Raw genomic sequence first — 12164 nt, forward strand, 5'->3', positions numbered from 1 at the left:
TATCCCTGAGTGCTGGGGTTGATTTGGAGGATGTGGGTCTGCAGTAGCTCAACTTGACCACTCTCCAGTTGCCCTGCACCATCCCTTGCCCCCGTTGGCAGCTGTTGAGGTTGCTGTGAGCAGCTGCAGATCAGCAGAAAGCAGCAAATAAAGCAGAACCTCTCCATGACAGTTATTGAGGAGAAGCAGGAAGGATGGTGATGTGGCTTTCGGGTTGTTTGTGGGGGATTCTCTGCAGCATAGCTCTACCACTTCTCTTATGTGGATCCTCCATGGGTTTGTGCTGGAGCTGATTGTTTTAGGGTCCGTTTTGGGAAAAGGATGAGCTAAAAAGATATTTCCTTGTGTAGGAGTGGTTCAGGGTTACTCCACGGCATCGTCTCTTCTTGACTTCAACGTCAAGGCTTGTTTGATAATTTCCTAGATTATCCATTATAAAAATATCCATATTAATCTGGTTGCCTCAGGTTAGCGCATTAAGTGCTCTGGTATAGCTACAAATGTAAACCTGAATTTACTAAATTCAATTTTGCAGGCTTCAGGGAGCCTGAAAATGCTGCTTTTGGAACGCTTGGTCTGTGTGTGATAAAGTGAAAACTGTCTAAAGCTGGCAGTCCTTAGCTTGCTTTAAGGCTTTTCTGTCCTTGCTTCTTATTCCCAAGGCAGTGGGGATGGAAGGCATTGCCATGCCCTGTGTTGGGACTCCCTGCGAGCTGCGCAGAACTCACAGCACAAAGCAGCATCTCTTCCTTACCGCCTTCTAAAGTGGATGGAAACCTGTGGATGAGCACTTTCCATTAAATGTGGGTGGGGGAAACCCTGAGGGTTGCATCTGAATGCCTGATGCTGGGGAGTAAAGCTTGTGAGCTCCTTCTCTCCATCTGCTTTCATTCTTTGGATGCCTCCAACTCCTGTTGTGCCATGATTGGGCTCTTACCCAGCTAATGCCAGAGGAGCTGTAGGTGATGACTTTCAGTGTGTGCACTCTTTTCAGTGAAGCTAGCAGAGCATATGCCCTACAGCGGAGGGATTGGTTGTATGTTGTGCCACATGCACGCTTGCTGGGGATGCTGCTACCTTGCAGAGCTTTATTTGGGAATATCTGATTTCCTTCTGCACACATCTAATGCCTCTGTTCCGTGTTTTATCTTGCCTTAAGCAGTCCTGGGACAATGGTGTTCCCAGCTTCTGCTCTTGAGTGGTGGCCTTAGAAACACCTGCATGAATGGTTGGCTAACTGGTGGCTGAGTTCCCGAGCTGCCTTGCCCTTCTGTACAGAAGCTGATACCTGGTATCCTCTCATCCTGCTACGAAGTCCAAAGGCAGGCAAAGAGATCACAGGAGACCAAAGTCATCGTTTGTTTTTTGGCAGGGTTAACCTGTGCCTGATGCTTTCAGATCTCACTTTGTTGTTGCAAAAGTTGTGCTATGCCAGCATTTTTAATTTCTTATCATCCCGATAATCTGCATGCAAAGGGCTTGAATGTTCACAGTGGTCAAAAAAATGTGTCTGCATGAGGGCTTATACCAATGAGAGCAGATCAGAGTCAGCATGGTGAGGGGAAAGCAGGGAGTGAGGTGGGAACTTTGGTCTACTTTAGGACTTTAACACATCCCTCTGTACTATTTCAAGTGCTGTCTTCTAAGGAAAACGTCTTTATTCTGCCTAGTGGGTGGGACAAAATGCTACCAGGTTCTGCAGTGAGGACTGCCTGGGCATTGCCATCAGCATCATGGCAGTGTTCCTGAAAACCAGGTGTTCCCTGCTGTGGATTTTCATGCTTGTAGAGGCTGGGGTTTGTAATTTAATGTTCATTTGTCCAGCCTAGCTGGCCTTGAGATGGTAGGAGAACATTGCTTTCGTGTGTAACTTCAGACAGGTCAGTGGTGCAACACATCACCACCATTGACTGGAGCATGGTGTTTTCTATCAATTGAGAGCTGCTACCCACTGTATACTTCTACTCTGAAGTTCTCTTGTAGTTGTAAAGGAAAGATCAGGGAGAAGGTGCAGTGTTGCTCATGTGATTGTCATAGAATCTTTAAGGTTGGAGGAGACCTCTCAGATCCCCACCCAAGCCCACCCCAGCACATCCTTCAGTGCCACATCGCCACGGCTGTGGGACATCTCCAGGCATGGGGAGCCCATCCCTCCCTGGGTAGCTGTTCCACTGCCTTACTGCTCTTCCGAAGCAGAAATTGTTCCTAATATCCAGCTTAAACCTCCCCTGGCACAACGTGAGTCTATCACCTCTCCATCCTATCTCTAGTTACCTTCCGGTCCTTCCAGCCCGCCCTGTGCAACTCAGGCAGGATTTGGGGCTGCCATCCCAGCCTTCTGGCTGGCTAACAACAAAATCAAGCACGAGTGGGAGGAAGAGGCCGACTGAAAGCACTGGGACTGCTGGTTGAACCCCGGTGTTCTGATGGTGGCAGTGGCACAGTGCTGGTGCTGTGGCTGAGCAGCATGGCAGCAGCTGGGTTTTCCTTTTCCTCCCCTGCCGCTTCCTCCCCCGTTATTTCCACTCCACAGCTATTAGCAGAGAAACCGGAGGTGTGCTCAGTCTCTTTAATTGCAGCTTGTCTTTATTCATAGCTTTTTAAGTAGGAGTTATGGAAACAGTAATTGGAAGGATTTGTGTGCAGGTGTCTGGCTGGCCGCGTACGGGTAAGACATCTTTCTACTAACGCTGCTTTCCAGAAAGCTCCTTGAGCTCTCTCTTAACATCCAGCATCAAATACGTCTTTATTTTTTTCAAACTTGCTCATCTGTGTAAAGCTGGCCAGCTATAATTTCTTCTCTTGGCCTGAGGGAAGCTGATCTGGCTGCTTACCGCGGCATCGTTTTAAATCCTCTGAATTACCATCACATCCAGGATTTCCAGGCTGAACGCGTGGCTGAATGGCTCTGTTAGGGTTTGAGGGGAAGAGCTCAGGCTGAAAGCCCCACTGCTCTTTGGAGAGGAGCTCTCGGAGACACAGGGCACACTGTGTGGGGGAGATCATAGAATGGCCTGGGTTGAAAAGGACCACAGTGCTCATCCAGTCCCAACCCTCTGCTGTGTGCAGGTCACCAGCCAGCAGCCCAGGCTGCCCAGAGCCACATCCAGCCTGGCCTTGAATTCATCCAGGGATGGGGCATCCACAGCCTCCTTGGGCAACCTGTTCCAGTGCACCACCACCCCCTGAGATGCTGACCTGCTGGGAACCAGCTCCCTGGGAGCACACAGCCCTCATGGGGAGGTGCAGTGCTTCCGTAGCACTGTGCGCAGGCTTTTGCAAGGGACCAATTGAGCAAAGGCACTCAGTTTGCTGCTGTAACAGGGCTTTTGTTTGCCAGGTCTGAAGGCAAATGGGGTTCTCATTTGCTAGCTTGTTACCAATCCCATGGAAACCTTGCCTCCTCGGTGTCTCTGAGGACTTATTCACATCGAGTTTCGCTGGAGAAACTCCAAGTGATTTTATCTGGGGTTAAAATAAACAGAATTTGCTTTTCTTCCAGCAACATAAAGACAACATTATGATTCATCCAGGCTGGAGTTCTGCTGCGCAGCGCCTGTGCTGCTGGAGAAACGGTGCCCGAGCACAGCAAAAACAAACGCATGTAAATTGGGTATGTTTTACATCCCATGGAACGGCTCGTCGCTCGCCTCTGCCCTGCATGCTGTACGCAGGTTCCTAAATAGCACGAGCTCTGGGTGATGAATCAGGGCTGCTGGTGGCTGCTGACTCATTTCCTTATTGGTGCAGATGGCTCCAATAAAGCTTGCTGGATAACTCTTACCATGTGAAATGCAGTTCCTCGTGAGAAGCTTCCATCCAGCGTGCACAGGCGCTCCTGAAGCCCAAGTGCTGAGCACGGTTGGTGCGTAGCAGGGGATGCAGCGTGGAGGCAGCTGCCTTTGCTGTTTCCACCTCCTTCCTCCTGTTGGGCTCAAAACCGAGCCACCATTTATCCCAGCACGATTAGTTTGCTATGTTCTGAGTGTTCATTTAATGCAGTACTTCTTGCTTTTTTGAAAGGCTTTGGGATGGAGTGCTCAACCCTTGGGCAGGTGGAAGTGAAGCAGTGCTGTATTTCTCATGGAATGGTTAAGGCTGCAGAAGACCCAAGGTCATGAGCTCCTGCCATCCAAAGTGCAGGCGCTAACACGTGGGTTTGCTGCAGAACAGCTAAGTGTGCTGGCTGTGCTGCATTGCATCCATCTCCAGCAGGAAGGATTCCAGTCTCTGTGCTGTACGGGGTGCCTAAGGACGGCGGGGTCAGCTGGCCTCACCTTGGCTTTCTGATCTCTTCGTTAATTTCTTGGTAGCCTTAATGACAGGAGGACCAAGCGTTGGGTAGATCAGTATCCCAGGCAGATATAAGTAAGCTCAAAGCCTGGACTGGAGTAATTTCAGTCTTGCTTGAGCACAGCAGTAATTTTTCTGGAGTTTTCTAGTCTGGCGGTATTATTTTGCAGCTAATTTTAGCCCTTATTGCTAAGCTCGGTATTTTTCTTGACTAAATAGATCTGCTCTGTAATTATTTAAATGCTTGCATCTTAATGTTTCTATCTTTTTAATAACACTGAAAAACAGCAAGACATTATCTGCAGAATTACTTTGCCATTCATCGGGCTGCTTCTGGGTGCGAGCAGAGATTTAATTAAAGCACAGAAGGGACCCTCAGGGAGGTGGTCAGTAGGCATGGTGGGGGTGGGCTGGGGGTCCGAGCTCTCTTCCAGTCAGAATGGTTCTGTGATTCAAGATTTGCTTTGTCTTCAGCCCTAGAGCATGGGGTGAGAGCAGGGGGGGAGGAAAGGCTTCAGAGTAACGCTGCTCTTCCTGTGGTTTGTGGTTGAGCTGCTTTGAGGTATTTGGTTTCTATCGCCTCTGAGTAGAAGAGCTGGCAGGAGTTAAAATTAGCTGAGTCTGCCTCCCACCTGCTTGAGTGCCGGCTTATTTTGGTCCGGGGTGGAACGTGTGGATTTAAGTCCTAGGGCTGAGAGTGGTGCTGCTGCTGCCCTGGGCAGTGGGCAAACTCCTTGGGGACGGGGCCCCTGATGGATGGGACAGCTGTGCCCCACTGAAAGAAGGGAGGAGAGCACTCCTGGGGGAAGAATGTATGGCTCGGAGCATGGAAAATAGGAGTAATGAGCCCACACTGAATAACAAGGTGAAATATGAATATTGGCTGCTGGGAGCATTGTTCTCTGTTGGTGCTGAGCAAAGCTCTGTGCAGGGCAGCCTGGCAGAGCGCTGCAGCTGGGTGACAGAGCTGGCTGCAGCTGGAGCTGCTTTGCTTTGCTTTGCTTTGCAGCACAGCATTCCGTTAGCTGTGGGAGCAGGGATGAGCAAGAGCACTTGCTCAGAAAGGTGCTCTGAGGAGTGCTGCTCCAACTGCTGTGGCAAACAAATAACTTCGGGGCTCGTCTTGCTCTGCAGCGCATCAGGACGGGCTGGAAAACCTCCAGGAGGATGGAGAGGAGCAGCCAGGCAAGAGCAAAAGCAGACATCTGGGATGAGTTTGCTTTGATGGCGCTGAGCGTTAGAACAGCCTCTGATGCACGGGGCTGGTGTTGAAATGAGGAAGGCCGCTGCAAAGAGAGCTGCAGGGCCTGGGGGCCCCCCATGCAGGACGGAAGCAGGAGGAGCTGCAGGAGAGGGCTGCTGGCACCCAGCTGGCTGCAAAGAACCTGCAGGGATGTTGGGCTGTCAAAATTGGTGTATGCCCCTCAGCCGCACTGTGATCTGCGGTCACTTGCAGTGCATGTGGGACCAAACCGGAGCATTTTCTGTCACTGCAGAGAAGGGGTACACTTGTGTGTTTACTAAGTAAATCACAAAGTCTTCTCATCTGTTCTGGACTTGAATTGTCGCCAGTTTAATTTTTTTAGCCCCACGTGATGCTTTCAGGAGTGCAGGATGTGCAAACTTGGCTTGCTGCAGCCTTATGTGCGAGATGTTCCAGCAGCTTCGAGGATGGGCAGACTTCTCTCATCCCTGAAGGATTCCTGCCTGTCTCTGCCCGTGTTCCACGAAGTGCTGTGGACCATCCTGAGCTGGCTGTGGGGAGGGAAGGCCTGCAGGAGCTGCCTGGGCTTGCTGAGCTGGTTCTTGCTGTGGCAGTGCAAGGCTGGCTGCCTGACACCTGAGCTCTGAATTGCCTCCTTGTAGCCTTGCACTGCTGGGACAAAGGTACTGCTGTTAGCTGTGTGGAGGACGTGGCTCCCGAGTCGTTTTCCCTTAGCAGCCTGATAGCCTCCTTGTTTAGCAGCTCCTGGGTTATCTGCCATATCTCTGCGGGTGATGGTGATAAATGTTTGTTTGTTTGAGGTCAGAGTGAAGAAATTCAACCCTGCCTAGTGCTGCAGACACATGCTCTGTGCTTTGCTATAGGTGTGCACGTGGCAGCACACTGAGCTGGGCCCCCAGCCCGACCTGCCTGCAGTCATGGGGACGTGGCTGCTCTAATTGGCATCCTTTCGTAATGGACCTTCTGATCTTTGCACAAGAGCTTAGGCAGAGAGCAACAATTGCAAGCAAATCAACATTTTCTTGTATTGTTTTGCTGCATGCTGGTTCTTGTTGGCTCTCACTTGGGCCAGTCCCAGTTTGTCCCCAGTGCCCGAAGGCTGCCCACAGCTGATAGCTGTCCGTCACTGGTGATGCTCAGTTGGAAGGAGCTGTTGGCTCTGCTGAGAGTGGAGAGGCTTTGCAGAGGGATCCAAACAAACCAGGGAGCTGGGTAATCACCAACCACGTGAGCAGTGCTGGATTCTGCACCAGGGAAGGGGCAGACTGGGGGGTGAGAGCCTTCATCCTTGGTAGCCTGCTGGGATTCTTACCTTGCTCACCAAAATCCAGTGGAGTGAATAGGGTGTAGATCCTTAGTCTTAATCCTTGGGGATGGGTGTAGGAGGAGCTCTCAGTCCCAGTGGGCACAGTGTCCTCCGTTCCCTGGGGCCGGAATATCAGGTGGTGCCAGGTGTTCCCACTGCCCCATGCCTCTTGGCCACTTTTTATCAGGTCTGCAGCCTGGCAGTGGCACAGAGCAGCTCTTCTCGCTCCTCAGCTTTTCCTGGTGGTAATTCAAGACTCAGTTTTCCATTTTCTTCCACGGTTCATGCTTCCTACAGAAGTGTGTTGCTCTGAAAGTGCTCTTTAGGATGAATTGGGTGGGTGCAGCCTCCTCTGAAAGGCACCGCTGTTGCAGAGGTTGCTCTTCCCCTTCCTCAAAAACTCAGCCCTTCAGTGAATGGGATGCAAAAGGTAAAAATACTTTTTCTCTCCCTTTTGCTCCTTTTTAGTGGGGAGAAGCAGTTGGCACTGCCCCTCTTGCACTCACATGGTGGGAGGTGAGGAGCAGCTGAGCTGGTCAGGGGTCATCTTTTTCTGTATCAAGCATTGGTGGCTGCATCCCTCACTTCTGCAAGCTTAGCTGTTGAACTGTGAATATATGCAGTGCCAAAGCTGCCTTATTTCCCGTGTAACTTCGTGGCCTTTCTCAGAAGAACAAGGCTTGAATTCTCAGCCTCGCATTTCAGTGCACAGCATTCGAATGTCCTGTCGTTCCAGAAAAGCTTGCCTGAACTTCCCAAGCCGGTGCAAACCAGTCTGTTATCTGCTTGGGCTCATCTCTCCATAAAAAGCACGCTGGGTGTTAATCTTTGATGAAAGTAAAGCGAAGCTTTTGAGACTGCAGGATGCCCGAGTAAGTGGGGTGCTTTGGGAAGTGCTCCCCAGCCCTTCGAGGTTCTGCTGCCGGTCTTCTATGGGGTATGCCCCTCCTCTGTGGGGTAAATATGGTGCTAATTCACATAATGTTGCAAAGAAACTGATAGACTGAAGCAGCACCGTCCACCGAGGGCGTTTGTGTGCTTCTGGAGTTGGCTGCAGCCTGAAGCTTCCCTCTTGCAGAGTGGTTAAGGTGGGTGCAGAAAGCTAGAGCTGCTGCTTCCGGGTGGTGCAGCCTGGGCTTTGCCACGGTGTTTCAGTTGTGGGAGCCATCCCTGTGGTCTGAGGAACCCAAACAGGCATTTGATAGGATGTCAAGCTTTTTAAAGGTTAATTTTCAAACTGGTGATTGCTTCGGAGAGGTGGCTTTAGGTTGCAGTCTGCTCAAGCTGTAAGGAATGGCTGCGAGCCTTCAGGTGGGTTCTTTGTTTGGAACTCTGTATGGCAAGGTAATTCCTGCCACTTCCTGCTATTCAGAACAGCAGTGCACTGGTTGGTAATGGCTGTAATTATGGAGTTGGAAGCCTTTCCCGTGCTTCCTTTTTCCCACAGACCTGTTGGTGCTGGTGGTGCAGGCGCCCTGGCTCTGGGTGGCTGGGCCGTTGGTGAGCAGAGCCTGCTGAGTCAGGGATGCTTGCTGCTCAGTGCCTTTGTGATGGAGCTGCTGTTTCTTTAAGTCCCTTCAGTCACAGCCGATGTCAGCCTGTTTCCCACGGGTGCTGTTTGGCTTTATTGGCTGGGGCAGTTGGGCCAGACGCAGACGTGCCCATCTGTGGTTTTGTGGCATCTCCCTCAGTGCAGCCCTTGTGCCACTTCCATCCCATAGAGTTCCTGGAGTACCTGGAGCCTTTCGGATGCTTGGATGCCATCACCTTACTGTGCAGCTTTTTAACACTTCTGTTGTGTCGTTTTTTTCCACAACAAAAACAAGACAAGCGTGTTCATTTCTATCATTCTGTTCTTCTGTGTGTTAAATACATTGGTGAACTGACGCTTCTTTTTTTCTCGTCTCCTTTCAGCCAGACAACGAAATCTCTTCAGACTGCAACCACGTAAGTATTGCTTTGTTTCCTTCTGCCTCCCACTGGGCCCTTTGCAGCTCCCATCCCTTTCAGCCTCAAGTACTGTAGGTGGAGTTTGCAGGAAGCATTAATTAGGATGCGCTTGAGTTGCTGGGCTATGGAGGAAGAGCACAAGACGACTTCTCTAACCAAGAGCAGCCAGTATGCTCTTACTGAAGACTTCAGAAGGGAGCACTATAAACTTCTGTATCCGAGGAACAATCTTTCCTGGCTTGCACCTGGGGGGTGGTTCCTGTTCTATGCATTACTTGGAGCAATATGCTGAGCTCCTTCTGGAGAGATGTGAGAAGTACTGAATTTAAACTTCTGTGTTGCTTTCACAGCTGCTAAATTCTTCAACTTGCTTGCAGGATGCCATGGGGGTGTGATATTTCGAAGCAGCTTGAGCTGCTTGGCTACTTTGGGAACAGATTTCCTCTCAATGCTCTGTTTAACTGAGCAAACTGTTAGCCAGGTTCCAGGCTGTCAAGCTAACTCTACATAGGGGGCTAGAATAAAAAGGCAGAGCCTTTTTCAGAAGCCATAATTTGGTTTATTAGTGATACATGCCAAAACCAACCCTGGCAATGGTGTCCAACTGGGCATTTCCAGCAGAGTTTGTAGCTTTGGTTTTATAGCTGCTGATCCTCTCTCTTGGCAAAATGTTGTTGAGGTTCAAAATCTGTGTTTTTAAGCCACAAATGTAACCTCTTTTCTGCCTGGGAGACAGTTTCCTTGGAGAGATGTGATGCCAAGACCCTCTGAGGTTTGCGAGTGCATTTTTATGCTCTTACACCTCATTCTTGTCCTTCTGATCCTGGCTGGGAGATGCTCTTTGCAGGGACGATCTTCCTGCTAATTCTCTTTGTTTATTCAACTTGCATGTTTACAACTTAGGCCCTCCAAAATACATTGGAATCTCTTTATTTAGCATTTCACCACTACGGAGCCTTGCTAGGAGGTGTGAAAGTGGAACGTTTTTAGTTGTGTGTGTGCTTCCGCCGTCTCAGGGATGGTGCAGAGCTGCTCTCCTTCTGTCTGAACACATTTCCCTGTTTTCTCAACGCTTGGCTTGCAACTGAGATTTCAGAATAGAAGTTTGACAAAACTCGAGCATTTTGATACTCCTTTGGCTTCCGCTGTGAAGGCAGAGCATTAGAAATGAATATTTAAAGCTGTTTAATCTCTGTTTAAACACAACATAAATTTCTGGAGGAAAACAGATGAGCTGATAGCGCTCCTCTCGGGCAGCATCTCTGGCTGTAAATTTGCCGAGGTTTTGCTTTCTTACCCTTTATTTTCACTTCATGGTGCCTCAGGAGGAAAGCCGAGGCGTGGATCTGACTGCAGAGCATAACTTGCCCCAGATTGATTCTTGCAGGGTGACCCAATGCATCCGGGCTCCTGCATGAGCTCATCTCTGGCTCCTACCACCCTGACTGTGGTGTTTTGCAGCCCTGTTCCTGATGGATGAGTCTGCTCAGCAAAAGAGAACCTGTAGGTCTGAAGGGCGTTCGCATCTACAGAGCTGTCTGAGTGCAGCCCTTCATAGAGGGCAGTGAGTCAGGGCCAGGATGCAGTCTCTCCTTCCCTTTTTTGCAAGGCTTTAGTTAAGTGTTCAGCATCAAATCTGCTCCTGTTGAGGACTTTGTTAAATGGTTTGTGTCAGGCAGATGAGCCACAGCACGGAGGTGTGGGGGACTGAAAACACAGCTAAATAGGCAGCAGGTAGCATCTCACAGCTCTCATTGTTTTTTCCCTTTTGGTTGCGTGGATGTCTTCATTAGCTGTATTTCCTTCCAGTGAGTCAGCCCGTGACCTTACAGAAAGATTTCTGGCAGTCTGAATTTGTTCAGGATAAGAAATGCGCTGCAGAAATGAGGAGACAAAGTTGTTGTCAAGGAGACTTTGCATTGATTGTTGTGCTGTAGAAGGATGATGATACCGATCTGGAATGTTGATGTCTGATTATTTCCTGAAGCAAAGCAGCAGTTCCTCCATGGGCAGCTCTCAAACCTTCTTTCTACATTTCTTCTCTATAGCTCCTGTGGAACTACAAGCTGAACCTTACTACAGATCCCAAGTTCGAGTCCGTGGCCAGAGAAGTCTGCAAGTCCACCATCGCAGAGGTAAGGCACTGCACACTGCTGTCGTGGCACTGAGAATTTCTCATCTCCTTATGATGGAGAACAGTGCCAGCAATGTTGTGGGTAAGCCCTGCAGCTGCACGCTCCTCTGCAGTGAGAGTTACAACCTGCCCTCTGCCAAAACTCATTCTTAAACATTCAGATTGTTCTAGATAGTGGCTCCTTTGTGGCCTTTAGCATAGATTTCCCTGAAGCCAGCTGCGGAAATAACAGATTGCCTGCAACCCTGGTTTGTATATCTGTTTTCTGTAGGACGGACTTTTGGTGATGCAGGTCTGCTCATTATGCAGGGATGTCTCAGTGCTGAGCAGCTAAGCAGTGGTTCCCCATGTCACCTTGTGTACTCACCTGCATCATTCCCCGTTCTTTACAAAGTTTTCAGTTAGTGAAAGAGAAGCACGCAAAGATCTGAGGAACGGAGACTGACAGCAGGAGCCTGGCTCCAAAACTTGGGGAGGTCGTGCTGTGAGCGAAGGATGCTTGATTGCTGTCTCTTTGCAGGCTGTTAGGGTTCTGCTCCTTCTCTTAAGCGTGAGCTGAGCTGGGTAAGAATAGCACTTGTGGGAAAGCATCTCACAGTGTAAGGAGGGATCAGGGAACTTGGCTGGTAAAAGAAGGCTGGGAGGTGGAGAGTGGAAGGAAAGCAGCTTGTCTTGAAGACTTGCATTGCTTGAGTTTGGTAGCTCCCAAAAGCAAACTGCCAAAGCTATTGAATTCCATTTCTTGCAGTCATAGAAGGATATCTTCCCCTCCCACCCCGTTTTATGTCACGTAGCTGCTGCAGGATTTTTACCAAGGCGTTCTTGTAAATGCTCTTTTAACAGTCTGTATAATTACCACTTCTGTACAGTGACAATCTGGCGTTGTTGTAAATGATGCCCTCTAAATCTGGGACATGATGTCTAAAAGCAGCAGGGAAAGCACAGAACTTGAGCTGTGCTAAATGCGTCCCCGCCAGCGTTGTGCTGAAGCTGTGGTGAGCAGCGTCGATCGCTGCTATTTCACCGTTTGGTGAGTGGTTTTCGTTTAAGGACAAAAACAGCCGGGTAAATAGCAATAATCCCGCATGGCCTCTTGTTATCTGATACTGGGACAGGTGCATAAGCAATTCCACTAGTTCTAATGGTTTTTCCACAGAAGGCCGACGCTTGCAGTTGGCATATAGCATAGTGTTAGCCCATTTTGCTTTCGTTGACAGGTAGTGTGTTCTTGTCGTGTGGCTGAGCAGCGATTCCTC

At 49.7% G+C, this 12164-nt stretch overlaps 1 protein-coding gene across 1 annotated transcript in view; it reads left to right on the forward strand.

The window, feature by feature from the left end:
- The window catches only part of GLG1 (golgi glycoprotein 1), a 59488-nt gene that overhangs the window by 15243 nt on the left and 32081 nt on the right, over nucleotides 1–12164 (forward strand). The window contains exons 2-3 of the mRNA XM_085235055.1: nucleotides 8739–8771; nucleotides 10823–10909. Of these exons, the coding sequence (XP_085091181.1) occupies nucleotides 8739–8771; nucleotides 10823–10909 (120 nt within the window). The remainder of the gene's footprint in view (nucleotides 1–8738; nucleotides 8772–10822; nucleotides 10910–12164) is intronic.

Source organism: Meleagris gallopavo, chromosome 13 (assembly GCF_905368555.1).
Source record: "Meleagris gallopavo chromosome 13, MGAL_WU_HG_1.1, whole genome shotgun sequence".
NCBI lineage: Eukaryota > Metazoa > Chordata > Aves > Galliformes > Phasianidae > Meleagris > Meleagris gallopavo.